The 22,412-nt window shown below is 37.6% G+C and overlaps 1 protein-coding gene across 2 annotated transcripts; it reads left to right on the forward strand.

Moving 5' to 3' along the window:
- The first annotated feature begins 580 nt into the window (after positions 1–580).
- plcg2 (phospholipase C, gamma 2) lies at positions 581–22,097 on the forward strand. 2 transcript variants are annotated; one of them, XM_060878197.1, is made up of 33 exons: positions 581–885; positions 3,810–4,007; positions 4,754–4,903; positions 5,103–5,196; positions 7,419–7,466; positions 7,552–7,636; positions 7,753–7,836; positions 7,920–7,963; positions 8,082–8,154; positions 8,862–8,963; positions 9,054–9,172; positions 9,298–9,383; positions 10,031–10,148; positions 10,627–10,795; positions 11,614–11,709; positions 12,341–12,424; positions 12,563–12,741; positions 12,991–13,191; positions 13,847–13,966; positions 14,796–14,976; positions 15,888–15,956; positions 16,348–16,457; positions 16,974–17,070; positions 17,189–17,255; positions 17,645–17,811; positions 17,909–18,011; positions 18,108–18,311; positions 18,519–18,658; positions 19,240–19,354; positions 19,464–19,643; positions 20,505–20,593; positions 20,789–20,985; positions 21,704–22,097. In XM_060878197.1, the coding sequence occupies exons 2-33, from the start codon at positions 3,830–3,832 to the stop codon at positions 21,744–21,746; spliced, it is 3,792 nt and encodes a 1,263-aa protein (XP_060734180.1). In that variant the 5' UTR covers positions 581–885; positions 3,810–3,829; the 3' UTR covers positions 21,747–22,097. The 2 variants fall into 2 exon arrangements, with proteins under 2 accessions (XP_060734180.1, XP_060734181.1); XM_060878198.1 differs by lacking the exon at positions 581–885 and adding an exon at positions 1,395–1,436.
- Positions 22,098–22,412: the final 315 nt, after the last annotated feature.

Here is a 22,412-nt window from a genome sequence, read left to right on the forward strand (position 1 = left end):
CCAACGTTAACAAACCTTTTATATATAAATATATATTAAATATATATATATATACACATACATTTTTGAAAAGTTTATTCATAGGCTTCTCTCATGTAAAATACTTTAACTTTGCACCATATGCAAATTAGGGAAAAGTGACGTTAGATATGCAAATATTGGTATTTACATGCGCGCTCTCGGTCATCTTCCTGCCAACACATTTACATTATTTTTTCTCTGAGTATTTTATTTTCTACGTTGTCATCTTGTGTATTCATCCTCATAGCAATATCCTAATATTTTTATTAGACATTTTAAACTGCACCCTCAGGGGCTGTTATTCACAACAGATGCAGGTGCTTTCATTTTCATCTCCATTTACAAACAATCACGGCTCAATAGCGTCTGACTTTTAACTTAGAGATTTGACTGTGAAAGATTTGATAGTTTTTTTTGTTACGGTACAACATAAACCCTAGAATTTATAACCCCTACGTGTCTCTTTTGCCCTCATCAAGGGGGGGGGGGTTTATTTGCATCGATATCATCTCCACTTCCGTGTCTTCTTATTAAGGTTATTGGTCACGTCCCAAGCCACACACACTACCGTGCTTAATAGCGTGTCACAACTTAAGGACAGTTCACTTTGTTGCAGCTGTGTTTTGACACACTAGTTAGTGCAGTAGTACAGGCTCATGGACGCAGCTTATAAGGCTTACTTCCTTGTGTTTAGAGAATAGAGGAACTGAGAACCCCTGGTCAAGTAAAGCTGATAGGAAAAGCTTTTAGTGTTTTAACCAAATTTTGTGACTTCTTCCTGAATTTAAAATGTGAATTTGAGCGTTGAGAGAAAAGAAAAAAGACTGAACTTCGAACGTGACCACTATTTTCCTTTGGACGCGGGTAAGTTTTTAATTGATTAATTGCGTTAAAGTGGAATGAAGTTACTGCCAAAAAAAAGGGGAAGAAAAATAAAAAAAAGGTCGCTGGGTATGAAAATGTGACTGGATATGATATAGAGTTGAAAAAAAGGTGCTTTAAGACGCTTTAGGGTCAGATAGGAAGTAGATAGGAGAGTTGTGTGTTATAACATGGTGTTATAAGCGGTTCATGACCTGACACTGTTATCTGAGACAGATAACAGATTCACAGAGATCTTAAATGCTTCTTTTCAATGCTGTAAATACCATGGTGTCATCACAAGGTTAGGACTGTACACGACGTACAGGATCATGTTAATAGGTTAAAGGACAATGTGAACGATTTGCATGGGATGTTTTCCATATCTGGAGGTAATTCTATTGGTTTTCATCTTTTAATGCATTCTTGTAAGTGGTTACTGACTTACTGGTTACTGAAGATAGATTAAGATTGTACCATGAAATCTCCTCTATTCTAGATCTAACACCGCCCAGGTCCTTGACACAGCAGATTGGATCTCAGGTTAACGCAAGGTATTCCTAACTCAAATTTTGTTTTGGACATCCCAAACAAAATGACATTTGGACCCATAATACACTTGTCATTACCATAACCGACCATTAAGCACGTAAACACAAGCACAATTTGCCTCTGATATTAGATTTTGCTGTGTTTTCTTATAATATGGTCACCATATTATGGTGTATTACACTTATTACACCATATTACACTTTACAAGACCGAACACATTTATTCGCACATATGTACTGTTATGTGTGTGCTGATCTTTTTTTTTTAGTATTGTGTAGTTTTTGTTTTACTGGAAGTATCCCACATAGCTCCTGTGTTAGCTATATGTGGCTGTGGTTTTTAGTGAGGTCAGTGAAGCATAGCCAAGGGGATTTTTTTTTTACCAAAGCGGGAATCAAAACTACTTAACGACTTAAACTTTACCTTTATAACTAAGAACTGATTACAAATTATATCTACTTGAATCCCATGTCAAATGACTCAAAGCACTCGCTTTTCCATACATGCATTATTCCAGTCAGGGTTGTAGTGGATTCAGAATCTATCCCCGGAAACACTGGGTACGAAGCAGAGACAAACCCTGATGGGATGCGTGTCCATCACAGGGCAGCATCACAGGGCAACACATTCAATCACACTTAGGGTTTAGTTCAGCTAAGCCACCTACCAGTTTGTGGACAACACGCTTTGAAACTCCAAGTATCCCAATCGGTTTCCTGAACTCAGGATCGAACTAGGACTCTGGAGCTAGGTGGAAGCAACCAGAAGATTTAAGTTGTCTTACTATTCATTTTTAAAGGGTGTTTCAATGGTTTGTGCAATTTATTTCAAGTTACAGTTGAAGAAGTTCCTGTCTGCAAAAAAAAAAAAAAAAAAATCGAGAACCTCTGATATACTGCTCGAAATAGTGTCGCCTATAGAGTAGGGGAAATGCCTGGGATTTAACAAAAAGTTATTACTGATAACATAACTCCTTAAGCTTATGGCTGATTCTTCAGTGTTTTAATATATTATTCAAGTGTATTAACAGGCAACTACTACAAATTAGTCAGTCAAAATGTAGCCATAAGAGAATAATGAAAAAGTGTCTCTGATGCTACGTAGGTAGAGTGAGTTTAAGGGATTAACTTAGAGCTTGAGCAGGTCCTTTCCTTCTGTTTTAATTGATTTCCTCCTTCACTGATAACACTGGCTTGCGTGTATTAATTGTATTAGTGTAAAAGTATACTTCGTTTTACACAAGACACATGGGAAAAAATGAAGGCAAACAATGATTAAGTAGCATTTGCTGTATAAGGATTCATACATGTTACACGGATTCACAAACAGTAACTAAAAGAATTAAACAATGTATTCAGCTTTTATTTATTATATTGATTGAAAAACAAATCACCCACCGGTCTTTTGTATGTTTTAAGCAACGTTTGGATCCTGACACACCGTGAAAGAGTTTTACCTGATATCTGTTGTACGAGTTTACGTTCATTGCATATTGTCAGTTTTTTGATCACTTTCGTCTTGTGTTTTGGATTGTTGTCTTGTTGTTGGATCCACCCACATTTCATTTCATTTGTAAATTCTCGTAATACTTTTGTCAGTAGATAAAAAACTGGGGAGGGGTGTTGAAAACCTTTGCACTTAACTGTATGCGAAGTTATTTCTTAACACACATTTTTTCTCTCACTTTATTGCACACTCAGTCTTGCTCTGTCTCTGTCTCTCTCTCTCTCTCTCTCTCTCTCTCTCTCTCTCTCTCTCTCTCTCTCTCTCTCTCTCTCTCTCTCTCTCAGTGTCTCTAACAAGAAGAGCTTTTTGTAGCGCTGCAGTGTTTGAGTTTGCTGGATTAATGCTTTACTAAAGCTGAATGTCTCTATTCTCTCAACTGGCTTGATCCTCACAGTTTGCTGTTGTCTTTCATTTGCAATGCAAACATGGAGTGTTGTATGGACCAACTTTCCCACCTGCTTTACATAAGCATTTAGAAAAACACGTGCATTACTTTTACAGTAAAGAAAAGCATACTGTTTAATTAAACCCACAGAGAGCTAGCAATCTGCTGCTGGTATACTTTTTTCACATTGTCTCTGTCTGTGGTATACATCACCTTTCAGTCAGTCTCACAAGCCACAAAGACCAAAATCACACAAATGGACGTGCTAAGACAATACATGCAAAGCGTATGTAACATTCCTTTTTTTTCTTAGTAGCATACCCTAAGTGTTGCTGTGTCAGATATTTTAGATTGCCCAGTTTTTGTGTCATCAGTTTCTAAGCTGCAAAACAAGCAATGCATGGTTAGTGTATGTCCTATATGTTTATTTACAGAACTCATGCATCTGTGTGTGTGTGTCTATGTGTGTATATTTGTATAACAGTTTTTGTGACTGAAGCCAAGATGTCAGGGCGACAAGGAGACCTGATGGAGTATCAGAAAAGTCTGATAAAACGCTACCTCGAGAGTGGCATCATAATGACCGTGTACAGGCAGAAAATGGAGAGGCTAAGTGTCCAGGTCATTATGGAGACCAGGCAGGTGGCGTGGACGCGCATTGCTGGCAAAATAGATGGAGTGTGTGAGTAACTTATCTTGGATTTCAATAGAACTGGACCCAATTAAGATCATACAAAAATACATTTGCTGCCATATTCAGAGTAGTTCACTTTCAGGAAAAGAAGGCTACAAAATGCAGAACAGAAATGTGTGTTAAAGCACAGAGCAAACCAAAGCCTTTTATTTATTCTGTAGACATTTACATTTACGTTTACAGCATTTGGCAGAACCCTTATCCAGGGCGATGTACAGAAGTGCTTAAGTCTCTATCATTAGATACATTAACTCTGGTTCACTAGGTGGTTACGTACTTAAGATACCATGAGTCTAAAACATTGTTCAAGTTTTTTTTTTTAATTTTGTATTATTTTTTTTTTTAAATAAACATATATGCAACAACAGCTATAGCTAAAAAGAAAAGAAAATGAATGAATTATGTGACTTTTTACCTTAGAAAAGTGTTGTTGTCTCTTTATTTTGCATTCTTTTTGTGTTAAGTTGAATGACTGTGCTGTAAAGCGAATTTCAGTGTAGTATGAGCTGAAGTACACAGCCTTCTGACACATCTGTTATCAAAAATCTTCTTTCACCATCATCCTCTCTAGGTGTCGTTTTTTTTTTTTTTTTTTTTTTTTTTTTTTTTTATATAAGTACAAGCCTTTATTTTTAATTTGAATGAGGAATTTCTAGCTAAGAGGAGACATTACAAACATTTTTATTTGGATACATTTTTTAACCCTTTGTCAAATCTGCGTTGACGTTTTGTAGTGGACCTAGCAGAGATTCGTGAGATACGTCCAGGAAAAAACTCCAAGGACTTTGAAAGATTGAAAGACAACAAGGACAAACATGGAGACAACACGTGCTTCACAATTTTCTACGGTTCCCAGTTTGTCCTTAATACCCTTAGCCTGGGTGGTGAGTGAGTCTTCATGGCCTAAATGCATGGCTGTGTGAATAATCTCCAGATATCAATGATGTCTTTATCTAAATGTTCTTGCTTTATTTGAAATAATATTTATATGCAATAAAATTCAAGCACATTTACATTTCATTTCAAATCAGTAATTATAAAGAATTGTAATGAATCTGAATGATTATACGCGTGGTTTTGTAGTGGACTCCGTAGAAGATGCAGAGAAATGGCTTCGAGGACTGGAGCTGCTTAGAGAAGAGACACTGCGAGCTTCTACACCGCAAATTATAGAAAGGTAACACTAACCAGACCTATTTTGAGTGGTCAGGATTTTCCGCACAGCATCGCTACTGACAGGTTAGAGGCAGCTCAGTTGTTGTGGTGCTGGTATTTTTTATCAAATACATCAGCAACTTTAGCATTTAACTGTATTACTCTATGTAACTCACTGACATATTTACCATGCTTTATTATCAGATGTACAGAAACAATAGCTCCCTTCTTTCTTTTTTCTTTGTTTTCAGCTCAACCCCTTTAAACTGTATTAATTCATTAAGTTCTCCTTGAGATGTTAAGTATGTTTCTTTTATCGTGTTAAATTTTCTATCATTATTACAATTTATATTACAATCGTAACTTGTTTAACTCTCTCTAAACCATAAACCCCTAAATCCAGAGATATTCAGCTAAGTAATTCTTTTTTTATTCTTAAATTCTTAACATTAGTGATTAGTTCCTTGCTATAAATAACACAATTTAAAGTTTTTATTTACATCTCATTATTAGTTTTGATTGTACCTGAACAAACTTCAGATCAATATTCCTAAATTCCATGTTAATGAATTGTCACGCTTCATACTGTATCTGGCAGCCTGTCAACATTATTATGTTATGTCCCAATGCAAAATGCTAAATGTTTATTTATTTCTTTTGCCCATTTCGCACCTCAAATGGAACAGATGTTTGTTCTGATTTTAAAGTGAGAAAAATGAATGCATACTTCTCTGTCCATTCTTCTTTCATTATTTTATTGTTGACTTTCATGTCATGACTTCACTGATGATCCCAGAAAGTGTAAATGAAATCTAAAACATCTCTCGCTCCCTCTGTACGTATTCTCTGGTCCAATGAGCTTCCCGCAGATAAATCATTTACATAAATGTGTGAAAATTACATAAATGAGCCTACATACAGTACAGTAAACAGGCTGCAACAGAACATCTGCTACAGCAGCCACACAAGTTCATGATTAGGAAACTGAAATCAGTCCGTTTTTTTTTTTTTTTACACATTAATTGCTTCTGCTAAAGTTGTAGGTTTCTGCGAAAGGTGAAGTCTTTTGTTTGGTCACATTTCTGCCAATTGATGACACGTGCCAGCACTTTGGATGGTTAACTCAGCTCTAGGGCCTTTATCAGTATCAGTTTCTAACCACAGCACCTGAATCAGACCCACTGCCATTTCACTGCCATATCAGTAGAGTTTCATGGCAGAATGTAGTCTACAAATCAGGTCATTTCATGTCAGTGTTGGTCACGTAGTCTGCTAATGGTTGTGATAGAATGAGGTTAAAAAAGTTGTAGACCGTGACAGATATTCTACAGTGAGTAGTAGTGTTATTTTTTGTCAGACGAGACGAGACGAAATATGTTCGTCAACAACCTTTTTTTTTTCATGACGATGACAAGACTGCACCACTGTCCAAAAACGCTGACTAAGACTAAATTAACATGCATTATTGTTGACGAAAAAAAACGAGACGAAAATGTTTTGTATAAAATAAAAACTAAGATAAAATCTCTCTTAATTTTCGTCTACAATTGTCTCTGCTTTTTCATCAGCTGTTACGCCTTTAAAATATTCAGAACGAGTTCGCGGCTTTGCGCTGTTTAGTGTGTGCGTAGAAAGAATTCGTCCACACGCCGCTCAAAAAAAAAATTCCTGAGCGCAAGTCCACCCCTGGTCTAGGCAGGCTTTTTGTGTTAAATTATATTTCCTGTCGCTGCGCAGGCTCTTTTATTGTACATGACAGCTTATGTCCCAATGACCGGTCTTTGCATTACGATTAAAAGCAGTATCAATAAAGTAAAAAATGTGATGTGCCGTCAAGTTCGAGTGAAACATATGTGAAACACTTTTTTTTACTGAAATGTTTAGCAGTAATAATCTCAGTAATAATGTGTTATTTTAAAAAACACTACAATTTTTGACTAAAACTAGACTAAAATTAAAAGACTTTTAGTCGACTAAAACTTGACTGATACCTTGAGTTTTCTTTTGACTAAAACTAGACTAAAATGACGAGACATTTAGTCGACTAAAACTTGACTAACAAAAAAAGATATGTGAATGACTAAATATGACTAAAACTAACAAGGACATTTGGCACAAGACTAAGACTAAGACTAAATTAAAAATAGGTGACGAAATTAACACTAGTCAGTAGTACATTAAGTGAAAATGCTCTCTCACACTGCATCTGTTCACACACTGACTGTGAGTTTCTCTCCTGTGAAGTTGGCTACGGAAGCAGATGTACTCTGTTGATCAGACCAAGAAAAACAGGTAATGGACTTCTGCTTAATTGCACACTTATCATATGATTACCATGTGAACATGTCCACTGAGGAAATGCTGTCTTATTCCACAGCATGACACAGAAGGAAGCCAAGTCTCTGTTGAATCAGAGCAACATTAAAATACCTGGAGGACGATATCTGAAGGACAGATTCACGGTACTAATACAGCCACCGTTTACATTAATATTAAACCCTTGGAGCATCTCAGAATGCCAATGATGCCAACTTTCCAAAATATATAAAACTCCTGAATAACTGCATGGTTTTTCCAGGCTGTTGGAGGGAAGAAAGACGTCCTTGACTTTGAGCAGTTTCACAAGTTCTATAATGAGTTAATGTTTGAAAACCAGAAGACGGTGAGTAAGCCGTTTGATTTGCAAGTCGTTCACTTTAAACCCTGCACGTTTATGTGTTGATCTGAAGCATGTGTTTTTCTTAGATATTGGATGAGTTTAAAAGAGAGTCTTGTGCCTTCATCATGGGGTGAGATGTACATTTAGTTTTCCTCACCAAAACATCATAACAACATGTGTGTTGCTTACATATTAGCCTAATTGTGTTATCTTTGGTTTTAATGAGAATTCTGTATTTGTATTTGTAGTAATACAGATAGACCAGATTCCTCTGCGGTTCTCTTATATGACTTCCAGCGATTCCTTCTCTGTCAGCAAAAAGTAAGAATACTGTTTTTGTCTAGACGCAGTTCAACAATGTTTAAATCTCTTCATTGACGTGATGATATAAATTATAGAAATGATAATGATCGTTATATAAATGCTTATCAAGTCTTCATTCACAATGCTATATGTTTTAAATTCCACTTAAATCCTAATGAGCTCTTTTGAGATAATGAATTACTTTATTGTTGCTATTTGACAGATGCAAATCTATACATTAATTTGGTCTTTTTTATAGACGTGTGATGGTGGGGCAGAATACTTACTACCCCATGTAGCTCCATATAGTTATTGCTCTTAGTGGTCAAAAATAGGAACTACAACAGCAGTAATAGAGGCTCATTGGGGCAGGAATCTCTCAGCCCTATGCTGGCTCTATGATTGTTTTGTTTATGAGTCAGGAAAGGACAAGGTACAGTACAGGTGATGATAATTCGTTTTCTGTGTCCCTCTTGCACCCTGTGAAAATGTGACAGGAAACAAACCGGCTAGGGTTAGCATTGAATTTCATTAAAAAAAAAAATCTATTGGTTTACTATTCAAATCTTGTCACCTTTCAGCTGAATATTACAGGGTTATTTAAAGCAGAGTAAACTATAGCATAAATCGAGTGTAATAACCTGTAATAACTATGGTCTTTAAAAAATCTCTTGATTTGCTGTGCATTTAATTCATTTACTTTGATTGTGATGATTGTTATGCAGGAAACTTGGGCTAACAACATTAACCAGGTGCGAGAGCTAATGACCACTTTTATTGATGACACCATGAGAAAGACCAACGATCCAGAGTTCACAGTCGGAGAGGTAAATATCTTCAAGGTTATTAACACTAATGTAGTACGTTCTCATGAACTTGTACTTCTTAGCTTTATTTTTTGTAATCATTTTTTGTAGTTCCTCAGCTTTCTGTTCTCTAAAGAGAACTCCATTTGGGACGAGAAGTTCTCTGAATTGTCTAGCTTGGAAATGAACAACCCTCTGTCTCACTACTGGATCAACTCGTCTCACAACACGTGAGCTGTCTTCACACAGCAACATTCGCACAGTGACTTGCTTTTTATGTCATACTTTCTGTGAGTGCCATTTGTGTTATTTTTATTTATTTATTTATTTATTATTATTGTTATTTTTTTTACAGCTATCTGACTGGTGACCAGCTACGCAGCGAGTCTTCTACAGAGGCCTACGTGCGGTGCTTGAGACTGGGCTGCCGATGCATTGAGTGTTAGTGACAATAATACATCTTTATTATGTTAGCTTTTATATTCTAGCTACTCTTATAGTTCTACTAAAGTAGTTAAAGGAGTATGGGGAAGAATATTCTTTGGCAGGTTATTCATGCTATTAAAGAAATCAGGTATTTTATAAACTAGTGTTTAGTGAAGTAAATTAGTGAAGAGCTAACCAAACTAGTTATGACTATAACGGTTAGTCTGAGTTATCCACAAATACACCACCTATTAAAATGGACTCTTTTAAATAAAAAAATACCTTCTGCTTGATCTATGTGAAATGAAGCGATGCAATGGTTAGGGTCATGAACACGGTTAATATTCATACCGCGACTCACTATTTAATTTGTACAAAACATCAGAATAAGCACCAACCACTTTACCTTTTTTTATGAGATCAGGAATGTTTCTGAGAATAACGTAACAATCCTCCGAAAATAGTCGTAAGCAGGAGGAACGAACCTTTATATCATATTAAAGCACAGCACAGTAAATTAAAATATCTAAGTGTAAAATGTAAAAAGAGGTTTTCTACTTTGTACTTTGAAAAGTAACTGCTTTAATATCATTTCCTATAGTTTGGAAGAATATATGTTGATTTAGCAGTCTGCAGTACTAACTATTTTTGCTGTAATACAGTGGACTGCTGGAATGGGCCAGATGAGCCCATTATTTACCATGGATGGACAAGAACCACCAAGATTAAGTTTAAAGACGTGGTGAAGGCTATCAACGAACATGCCTTTGTAACATCTGAGTAAGTTACAGTAGATTTCTCACCCAGATATAAGCTGATGTTGCATTGATTTGGTTTCTTTATAGAAATCTAGAATAGAAAGTGTAGCAAGTTCTAACCGAGGTTTATATAGGGGCAGGAATCACTCTACCCCATGCTTGCTCTATGGAGGTTTTATTTATGAGAGATGTACAGTAGGGGCAGCAGACAGGATCAATGATATGATATTATCTCTTCCTTATGCTGTATCTTTCTGGTTATTTGTGGTATGATGCTAGTTTGTCCAAGTCCACTCAAGTTGTGTCAACACTTTAGTGCTTATTACAGGGTTTCACTAAAAATCCACAAAAAAAAAAAAAAACGCTCTAGATTTCTTCACGTCTTCACAGCATTCTGAGTTATTTCACATCACCCTGTTTATCTTAATCTAAATAATTGTTATCAATAGGATCAAGGCATGCATGGGAATGGTGTTAATGTTGGATATGACTTTGGTTAGGTATCCCGTTGTGCTGTCCATAGAAGAGCACTGTGATGTGAAGCAGCAGAAAATGATGGCGCAGTATTTCAGAGAAGTGTTCCAAGACAAGCTGCTCACCGAACCTGTGGAGCTGGAAGCAGAGCAACTGCCCTCACCCACCCAGCTCAAGGGCAAAATCATCATCAAGGTACTCATTGTGTCATTCAGCTCATATTAGAGTATGCTGGATTTTAGCAGGAAAACAGAAGATAGTATTATTTAGGTTCCCGGTCAATGTGAAAAGTAAATAATAATAATATATAAGGCGAAATAACTGAGACTCCACCTGAAAACCTGCTGTGTGCATGTGTGCGTGTGCATGAGTGTGTGCGTGTGTGTGTGTGAGAGAGAGAGAGAGAGAGAGAGAGAGAGAGAGAGAGATTTAAATGCTTCTGATCAGTCACTTTTAATGTCGTTTTAAAATAGCGGAATTGTATTAAATTGTATTTCAATTGAAACTTTAAATATCAATATTTGAATATGATTTTTCTCAATCAACACAATTAAAAAATATATTAATATCCATAATGACTATAATAAAGATTGTCTTTGGAAATCATATTTGCATTGTAGTTTTTGTTATTGACTGATCACTAATTTAGATTTCCATTTTCCAAAGTTGTTATTCTCTTTTAATTCTTTTTAAAGCTCCAAACAGATAGAAATCCCCATGACACCATTAAAATATTTTAGGCATCAGCATGCGAAGAAAGCAGGATGTTAATATCATACATTGTAAAAAAAAAAAAAATAAATCATCATTTCCATTGTACAGTATAAATAGATACAAAATCTGCATTGAAAACTAGATTTGCTGCACTTTGCTTTCAGCTGCTGACAGGTACAGTATACTGACACAGGAAATACAGTGTAGTTATAAGCTGGTAGAACAAAGCTGTGGTTATAGGCTGCTGGCTTGTGATAGACAGGGTTAACATGTGCTTATCTGCTTCTTCTTTAAAACAGCATAAAAAGCTGAATATTGGTGAGACCTTTGGAAGGAAAGATCTGTCCAGAGGAGAAAAGCAGGGAGAACTGTTCATCTGGGACCCTATTGACGAGGTGCTCCAAAGTTTCCTTCATACCACCTTAATGGCTTTACCTTAAATTTGTATACAATGTTAAATTTACTCCAACTGAACGAAAGCACGTCATACAGGATAATATAGATCACTCGAAAAATGGATAATAGATGCACATAGATTTATGTTTCCATACCTGAATGTTATTATCTCTATCCAAATCTGTCCTGGTAGAGGCATCGAGGTGTATGGCTGAAATATTCTGGTGCAAAGTACAATTAATGATGGTATCTATTTTCACTACCTAACTTACCAGCTGCGAAATAGCCCCTAAGGATAAATAATCTAACACAGGGGATTTCCTTTTATGCAGGAAACATGTAGATGGTGCAAAAGCTCCTCTGACCACACAACACATTTGGGTTTTTGCAGACACACCATGTTGGCTCTCAGTCTGGGGTCTTTTTTAAAACACGGCCTATGTTGAAATCTGTCGTATGTTGTGAATTATTTCCCTTTGTTTTTTTTTTCTTTTCATGTGTTCTTGTAATATCAGAAAAACAGGAACAATTTAAAGCAATGAGAAAATTTCTGAATAGTAAGACACATTTTAATGTGTATAAAAAATGCGTGTACTCTTTTATTTATTTATTTATTTATTTATTTCTTAGACATGGTATAAGCACTACTCTGTGATCTCCAGAAACAAATTGTACTATGCAGAGGAGAATGAGCCAGATGAAGAGAGTTTGAAGGTAATTCAGGATGTGATGCTCATTGTTTTGAAGAACATTACAATTTAATGGCAGAATATAGCCTGTGAATTAATTGACTTTTACGCTTTAGCTAAGCGGGTACTGATTTGCTGCTCTGTCCTCTGCTCTTATGGTCAGTCTGTTAACAGTGTGGATTTGCACCGGTCGGAGCCTTGGTTCCACGGGCGTCTGGCTGAGGGCAGGCAGAGCGCTGAGAGACTGCTGCAGGAATTCTGTATTGAGTCTGGGGGCAGAGATGGAACTTTTCTCGTACGAGAAAGTGACACCTTTGTTACTGACTTTACGTTGTCCTTCTGGTACGTCCGACAAGCTCGGTAAAACTGTTTTTGAATCCAAAATTTTTGGATTTTTTTGTCTGTTTTTTTTTGGATTTTTGAATCCAAAAACATGTATGTTCTACATGTAAAACCGTATTCCACAAACACACCCATAGTCATCCATTTGGTCACTTACGCATAGTTCTATAAATCTTTTATGAATTTTGTTGTATTAGGTCCAATATAAATGTTTGTCATTCGTTTCATTTGTGTTTGTGTGTTGCGTAGGCGTAGCGGGAGAGTACAGCACTGTCGGATCCGTTCGTCCTCGGATGGGAACCATATTGCATACTTTCTGACAGAGAACCTGCACTTCCCCAGCGTGTATGTTCTGATCCAGCACTACAGAGATAACCCGCTCCGTTGCCATGACTTCAACTTGCGCCTCACTGACTTTGTGCCACGGCCCAACATGCACCTTCACGAAGGGTCAGTGATTCCTACAGACACCAATACGAAAAAGTCTAGAATAGTTTGGCCTTAAATGAAACATAGTCCTGTCCTCAAATCTAGTGAATCAGCCAAGGACATGTTTAATGTTTGATATTTGTACTTATATGATATTTGATATTTATACTTTATACGAGTTTCAGAATGTTTTTGTAAATCTGCTTCAAACCACATATGGGTTATAAAAAAAGCAACACACACTCGGAGATAAGGTTTAGGACAAATAAGTACTTTTGCCGTGTTGAACTGTATGCTTAGGCTGTGGGGTCTCATCCTCGCTTAGCTCGTACCGTAAACCAGCTGTGCTTCACACAGACTAAACTGAAAATAGCGTTGAGCTAAAAATACAGGAGAAAACCTTTAAACTACACAATACACAATTTCACACACATTGCTGTACTTTGTATGGACGCAGTGCAGTGTTTCTTCAAAAGTCTCAGAACAAAACCCCACCTTTAAAAGTGCAATTTTAAATCAGTTTATCAGAATAACTCACTTTAATCTTTTGCATTGTGTCTAAAATCTCACAGGTTCACATTTGTACACACATCTCACTTATCACTGCATGTATGATTTGAGGTACGTTCACTGTAAAGGCAGCGTCTTAATAACACTGTGCTTGTCTCCTGTGCAGGTGGTTTTACAGTAACATGAGTCGAGGTGAGGCAGAAGACAATCTCCTGAGGATCCCTCGAGACGGAGCCTTCCTCATAAGACAGAGGGAGGAGCCAGATTCTTACGCCATCACCTTCAGGTGCTCCTAAAGCTTTAAGTCTTCTTTTGACTCTCACTCACTTTTCCTCCTTATCATCACTCCATCAAGGAATCGATCATAATGTTCAAGTTCAAGTTCAACTTTATTTATATAGCACATTTACAAACAGCCACACGGCTGACCAAAGTGCTTCACAGTGCGTTTGACATTACACATACACTTAAAAATACACACATGCACAATAAAAATAGAGTTCAAAAAGCTAAAATAAGAATTATTAAAAAAAGTAGACAAAATAAAATAACCAGTTTAAAAGAAAGTGATATAAATATAAACCATAAAATATAAACAAACATAAGCCCCTGGGCAATCATGAGAAGGCTAGAGAAAATAGGTGAGTCTTTAGCATGGACTTAAAACTAGAAATGGAGGGTGCCGTCTTAATCTCTAATGGCAGAGAGTTCCATAGTCTAGGACCAGCCACAGAAAAGGCACGCTCTCCTCTACGCTTGAGCCGTACACAAGGGACCAATGTAAAAATGTAAAAATAAGAGACACATGATAAAATCATAATAAAAACAAATTATGTAAATTATGTATAACAAAACCGCAATATAAAGAGTTACAGTTGTCTAAGGCGAGAAGTTGTAAACGCATGAACAGCCATTTCTAGAGTCTTAGGGGTAAGAAAGTGTTTAATTTTGGAGAGAATCCGCAGTTGGTAAAAGCTAGACCCAATAACAGACGAGATAATGTTGCGGGTCACAGATTTAGTTTGCGTTAACGCAAAAAAAAACATGCTTATTTTTACACCTGTAACATGTGAGCTGACTGTTAATATTACTGTTGGGTTTCTGTGGTCTTACAGAGGTGAAGGCATGGTGAAGCATTGTCGTATCCACAAAGAAGGATCCATGTATGTGTTGGGTTCCTCTAGCGAATTTGAGAGTCTGGTAGAGCTGGTCAACTACTACCGCAAGAAGCCTCTTTACCGCAAGACCAAACTGCGCTACCCAGTCACACCAGAGCTAGTGGAGCGCTTTAGCATGGTCAGTCATGTTCATGGTTCATGCTCATTGTCATGTTTTAAAACCTCACTTACACAATAAGATAACAAGATAAGTATAGCACAAGGTTACATACATGCACTTTATTGTATATATGATGTTCTTCTTTTTAGCCCTTAGTTCTGTGTTGTCTTATATAGCTTTGCGTCTTAAAGTAGCACCAGGGTCCTAAAGGAACGTACTTTCATTTCACTTTGTACAATAAAAGCTTCTTGGTTTGACTCTTCACTTGATTTGATGCTTCACTAAGGGCTGCCTCGGTATAGCTACGGTATTAGGTATTAGTCTGATACTGTTATTATTTACTCATACTCAAAAATGCTTCAATACTAACATTTAATACAGTGTGGCACTGTGTACCATACTGAAAAGATGTGACAGAACTGACAGCGATCTGGTTGTGTTACTCAATTAATGATGGCAGTCAAAGCAAAGCAGCATGCAACCTGTGAAATATAAAGGGCAGCTTCTAGAGCATCTTATTAACATACTACAACTTGTAGGTTTTAAATAATGGCTCTAGTAAAATGGAAAAAGGTGACCGATTTGAACAAGCAGAGCATTATCCCCGAGCGTGGACATTTTCCTCTGTGTGCTCATGTTGTCCACAATGTGCACACAAATAATGATACAATTTAAAGTGATAACTTTAGAAGTTCTTTTCTAGCAGAACATAGCAGCAAATAATATAAACAAAGCTAAATAAATGTTTCCTGATCAATTAATACTAAGTATGTTGTTCATTTTATTATCAGTATCGGTATCAACGAGTGTCAGAAAACATCTCAATCTGAAAAATATGATATCGGTGCAGCTCTATTATTATTACTACTACTAATAATAAAAACAGTGTTTTTCTAATTTGTAAATGGTTTTATTTTTTTATTTTGCAGACGGACAAATCTGCTTCAATTTATGACAGCAAGCAGTATGTGGAGGCCAACGAAATCGAAGCAGCTATGGTACGTGTCATGCAGCACACACACATTTGGAAGTCCAGTGAAGCCCCATGTTACATTATTAGAAGTAGCCTAAGATGGAACGCTACAGTACTTGTTTGCTATCACAGTCTCTCAGATAGGAAATGGATCTTTAGCGAAGAGGAAACATGCAACGGCTAATACAGCAGTGTCATGCCTGAGCGTATTTAGATTATTCGCTCTCCTTCAGCTATGTCGCACTGCACTCTACGATCTTGCAGATTCATGTTTGATATGTCAAAGGGTGATTCAGTGTTTTCATTCGAGAACCTTTCAGAAAAAGTGCTGAAGGTTTGTATATCTATATATCTCGAAATATATCCAGCTTGTTTTGTGACAGCTCCTGATCTTGTGATGATATGTTTCCCTGCAGCCTCAGAGCACGGTGAAAGCTCTCTACGATTACCGGGCCATGCGGCAGGACGAGCTCAGCTTCTGCAAGGGAGCTCTGATCCACAACGTGACCAAAGAGAGCAGTGGATGGTGAGACAATCCAGATTTTTCTGTAATGAGGGATAATTCACTTTATTTCTATTTGCGAGTAGACAGTACCCAGTGTCATAGCTTTACAGAAATTGCGATCTTACAGAAATACAGGTCCCTGGTGAGCAAGCCAGAGGTAAGAGTTGCAAAGAAAAAGATAGCCAAGATAGAATCAGGAAGAAAGAAACTGCAAAACGGAACTCGTACTCTTCTAGGTAAAATCAGATAGTGAGATTGATAAATGCTGTGTATTTATAGGTGTATAAATATACGCAGTGTTGAAAAAAGATGCCCATAAGGTGCAATCGCACCTACTGCAGAGAGTCAACAAAAATTTGGGGAACGAAAACGAATCTTTCATTGCGAGTAAATGAGCGTATTTATGCTAGGTATGCTATGCTAATGGCTAATGTCGTGTATTATTGGCCTTATTGCTTTAGATGTAGATGCTCATTAAAAGTTCTGATAATGCACAATCTAGTAGTTCTTAAAACTCTCTGGTTCTCTCTGATGCAGGTGGAAAGGTGATTATGGTGGGAAAGCTCAGTTCTACTTCCCATCAAACTACGTCGAAGAGGTCACAGACTCTGCCGCTGCTCAACAAAAAGACCTTGTAAGAGAGACCTGTCTCATCCATACTGTATAAAAGGCTCTGTGTGATTCCATTGTACATGTCAGTATGTAAAGTCATTTACATTCTTATTTCATAAACAAATCGGCTTCTTTTTCAGTCTGACGAAGATAATCCACTGGGTGACTTGTGTAAAGGTGTGGTGGATATTTCCAAGTGCACCGTTGGTAAGAGTTGCTCTAATGTTTGTAGAAATGAAATGAGAAGAGAAAAGAGACAAGAAATAAATAAAATGTTCAGTTTGCATTTGGCATTTGACTGCAAATGTTGTATCTGAATGAAATTCCTGAATAATGTAAACGTTCACTTTTCTTGTGTCATGACTCTTTAAGGTCTGTCGCTTGTTTTTTTTTCTTTTCTGTTTTTCCCCTTGTAGTTATTTATCTCCATTATAAAGATAACCTCTGGGTTAATTTCTGTAACCTTTGGTAATATTTGGAGGCTTTTTTCAGACTCTACAGGATGTAAATGCCTGTACTCAACTGTAACTTGCTTAAGTACATTCATACTGTTGTATGTCACACTAATTTGATATCACATTTCGGTGTGTTCTCAGTGCGTTCTGCTCAACACGGCAGGCCTGTGGTGGTGACGCTGCAGAATAAGGACTGTAAAGAAAGCACAATGCCGTTTCACTTGGCCACCGAGACCACAGAAGAGCTGTTTGAATGGTACAAGGTGGCCTGGGACATCACTCAGAGAGAGGGAACCCGTGAGTTTGAGGTAAGAACACTAATGTTATCCCACACATTCCTAATTACACATCTTACTAAAATCTGCTAAAGAATTGTTAGAATGCAGCCATTTTTCCTTCATACAGCAAAAGCAGCAGGAGAAGGTGGAGATCAGAGGTGATGTGGCCAAAGAAATGTCTGATCTGGTGGTGTATTGTCAGCCTCGCAGCAAAGACAAGGATCGTTTAGGTATATTTCAGTTTCTCACTCATTTTATCGAAAGTGACAGCAGACTTCATGAAACATGGAAACTCACCTCATTTGTGTCTCTGTGCCACCTATCAGACAATTTCAGCTATAAAGAGGTCCGCTCCTTTGTGGAGAATAAGGTTCCCAGCAAGAGCAGGTCGAGGGAATTCCTGATGTATAACCGCAAAGCCCTGAGCCGCATCTACCCCAAAGGCCAGCGGGTGGATTCCTCCAACTACGACCCCTATTTTATGTGGATGTGCGGCTGCCAAATGGTAGCACTCAACTTCCAAACTGCTGGTGGGTGAAATCGGAAAAGCACCGAGCACATTTCTGAAATGTGACGTGTTGTTTAGAGTTTTCGGGTAGTCAAATATTTGGAATTAGTCTTTGAATTTATAACATTGTTCAATTCTACTCCTAAGGCTGATGGATGTTTATTATGTTTGAGAGAATGTATACGAAAGCTGGGATCTGGTGTTAAAAACTAGTCTCCTTTTTGTTCAGATAAATGTACTCAGCTAAACACCGCCCTCTTTAGTCTGAACGGAGGCACAGGATATGTCCTACAGCCCGAGCTCATGCGTGCAGACACCTACGACCCTCAGCAGGAGAAAAACACGGTCAAATTCACTCTCTCTGTCAGGGTAGGACTATGCTTTATGTGCTTTATGACAGTTCTATTATTATATTATCATCACTTTTACACATTTGCCTTCCTCCACAGCCTCTGCTTATCTTTTCAACTATATTCTATTCTATTATATTATTAAAAAAATCATATGTAGTCATAAAATAGTGGCATTATTAGTGATACCTATGTTAAAGTGCATGATCTGTTTCAGTGTTCAATACATTTTGAATAAATAGGTTATTATACACCACATTAAATAAGATATATGTTGTTATCTGAAAAAGAACACCACGTCATATTTTTTATCCAGAGTCACATTTAATGTTGAAGAATTTAGCTCCCATTGTCGGTGTAGCAGATATAAACATCATCTGACATTAACATGACAAAGAAATGTAGTTTCTGACATTCTGTGACTCTTTTTAAAAACAAAATGATGCCAAGTAAATATCTCCTCACGTAAAACTTTTTTATAGCTAGAACGAAGGAGTTGCTAGACAACCGTCGTTGTTACACTAATCAGATTTGAATAGAATCACAAAATCATCTTCGAGAACCTCAGTAATGTTAAGTAATGTGTACATTTTTTTGTAGGTTTTAGCAGCCAGACATCTGCCTAAGATAGGCCGCAGTATCTCCAACCCCTTTGTGGAGATCGAGCTGTGTGGCCAAACTGACGACACCTCCAAGTTCAAGACCACAGTCTGCCGTAAGAAATAGGGGTGGATGAGTGGCAGTAGTTGAGCGTAACATTTCCTTAAAGATTTATTTTAAAAGCCCAAGCCTTTGTGACGGTCTGTGTGTGTGTGTGTTTTTAGATGATAACGGGTTGAACCCTGTGTGGCTCGGACCTCACCGGCAGGATGCAGAGACCGTCACCTTCACTGTCTACGAACCAAAGCTGAGCTTCCTGCGCTTTGTGGTGTTTGAGGAGGACATGTTCTCAGATCCCAATTTTCTTGCTCAGGCTACCTACCCTGTCATGGGAATTCGCTCAGGTACGACACTCAGGAGAAATCCATAAAATACCATAAAAGAATTGAAACTGTAGAAGATGATGCAAATACCCATAGACGTGAAATGGCTAGTTCCATAAACTACTTTGTTTTTGTTCTTGACACTGACTTTCAGTGATTTTATGGAATATCCCGTCATGATTGTCTGGGTTATGTCAAAACTTTCTAGTAAACAAAAGGCAATTTGAGTAATTGATAGCAGTGTTCCTTATGATAGCATTTAGCAAGTACGTTTTATTCTGTTAAATGGAAGTTTAATATAATCAAACATAATCTGATGTGTTCATTATGTAAAATTAATCTATTTAATATGCTCACATCAGTTAAAGATTCAGAGATCTTTAAAGTTTAGAATGATAATCAGTTAACGCAGAACAATGGAAGAAAAAACAATGTCAGTTTCTATTTAATGCATGACCCTCAATTGTAATTTATTATTCGATTGTTTTATTACTGGGGAAAAAAGAATACTGCACCCATATGCTAGTTCATTGATGTAGAATAGCAAAGATCGCAGTTTAGACGTCTTGAGATGGCTTAGGTTTTAATACGAATAAAGCAGCCAATCCAATCTGGCAACCCTGATTTCTAAATAACTTGTGGGCATGTTCTACTTGCAATTAATCAATTCACTGAATTGGATTGACATCCTAACAGTGGAGTTCTGGTGTGTGATCTAAATTAATACGAGTATTAGTTGGGAGCTTTACAAGAGAGATCATTTTGGGAAGCAGACATCCCACTGGACATCCTCACATCCATCGCTCCATGTCACATATGCTGAGATGTTCTAACATTTTGAGGTGATCAGGAGCGGTGTGTGTTTGTGTCTCTCCCCATCAGGATATCGCTCAGTTCCTCTGAAGAACGGCTACAGTGAGAACCTGGAGCTTGCTTCTCTTCTGGTGTATGTGGACATTCAGCAGGTAGAGGTAAGAGGAAACCACAGTCTTTTAGCTCGCCTACGCATATGTCTGAGAATTTCCCTTTTCACACAGACGAAGACGCTACACTACACACACGAGTGAACAGAATTTGAATGATTTAATTATATGAATAGAATTACCCATCACCATTTGTCATTTTATTTCATTTTCAAAATGTTCTGGTGAATGATTGTTTATCAGAAAGCAGAAGAAGAGCTGTACTCCTCCTCCAGCCAGCTGCGAAAAAGACAGGCTGAGCTTTGCAACGAGCTTTTCTTATACGACACACACTCCGGCCTTCAGCGCACAGCACCTACGATTCAACAGAACGACCTCATGCAAGAGTTCACGCTTAATGAAAATCGGCTCCAGGAGATCAACGAAGCATGCAGGCAGAAGTGAGTGCCAATAAGCTCAGTGAGCTCACACTAGCATCATGGCCTAGCTTGTTAACTTAACATACTTAAATGACAGAACACCAGGAATACACACTTTTACAAAGCAATGTACATTTATTTCATTTATACAACTAAGCCGTTGACCTTTATACCCAGTGGTGGCAGCTTAGTGGTCACAACCTTCCAGTCAGCAGTCATACACCATAGCCAATGAGCTACCACTTAGATAACGTGCTGAACTTGGACATGGACATGTCTCTAACCTGAGGCACTGGCGTTCGGCAGCATATCAGCAGCACGGAGCCTTCCAGTCCCTGTGAAATGGCTTCTTAGCTGTGATTTGCTTCCGTATGACATATTTCCTTCTGAAACAGGAAGTCAGAGTGATTCTGACTGTCAGGATCGTTTTGTTTCTATTTTCCTTCACCTTATATTTGAGATACGACACACCCCTGCTGAAACGAAACAAACCTGAGAGTAGATTAGCAAGCTAGCTAAATAAGCAAGAGATTAACGAGTCTCTCCGAAGGATGGAGAAGCCTGATGGAGTATAAAGATTAAACTAATTCTCTCTCAGTCTTAGGAAGTGACATATTTTGTGTAAATGTAGGAATTTTTTTCAAATGCAGCATTCAGTTGAGTTTTGAAAGAAGGTGTGTGTGTGTGTGTGTGTGTGTGTATACAATCCTCAAAAAAACACTGGTTTGCCCTCTTACAGGATGAAAGAGAAGAAGATCAACAACAGCAAGTTCTACTCGTGAAGAAGCGTTCAACTCGTCCCCTACCTTCCATCCCTACACACGCCTTCTATTTATACGTCTTCTTCTCCCTGGCTCAGCTGCTGTACTGCTGAAACTCACAGAACAGGCAGATAAAAGCAGGGAGTTGTGATAGTTTTGCTTTCCGCTGTGGAAAGTTCGGGGGTGAGAACGCTGGCAGAAGAGACGATCCAACAGTGATTATTGACATCAGAAGAAAACGGTTTATCCTGAAGAGCTGGAACTGTGAAGACTGAGAGCTTTTACATGAAGAAAAGCAGTTTATCTGAACTCTGTTACTCAAACTAAAATTCATATTTGTTTGCAGTGTAATAAACATTTATTGTTCATTTACTGCCAGTTGTTATTAATGAAATAATAAAAGAAAACTAAGCTAAAGAAGGAACTTTGGATAAATCTTGATGTCTGGTGTTTACAGGAAAAGACTTTGGATCGTACAGTTTGAATATAAAAGTAAAGATAGAGATACAAGTTATTATCCAGGGTCTTTGGTACAATCCTGAGCTCGCGTCATTGTCTGCAGATTTTCTGTAGATGTTTTCCATGTGGGCTTCTTCCCACAGGCAAAAGGAAAAAAACAAACAAAAAAAAAAAACATGCCAGTAAGAGGACTGGCGACTTTAAACTGTGTTTTTGTGTGAATAAGAG

The sequence above is a fragment of the Tachysurus vachellii genome, chromosome 9, assembly GCF_030014155.1.
Source record: "Tachysurus vachellii isolate PV-2020 chromosome 9, HZAU_Pvac_v1, whole genome shotgun sequence".
Lineage (NCBI taxonomy): Eukaryota > Metazoa > Chordata > Actinopteri > Siluriformes > Bagridae > Tachysurus > Tachysurus vachellii.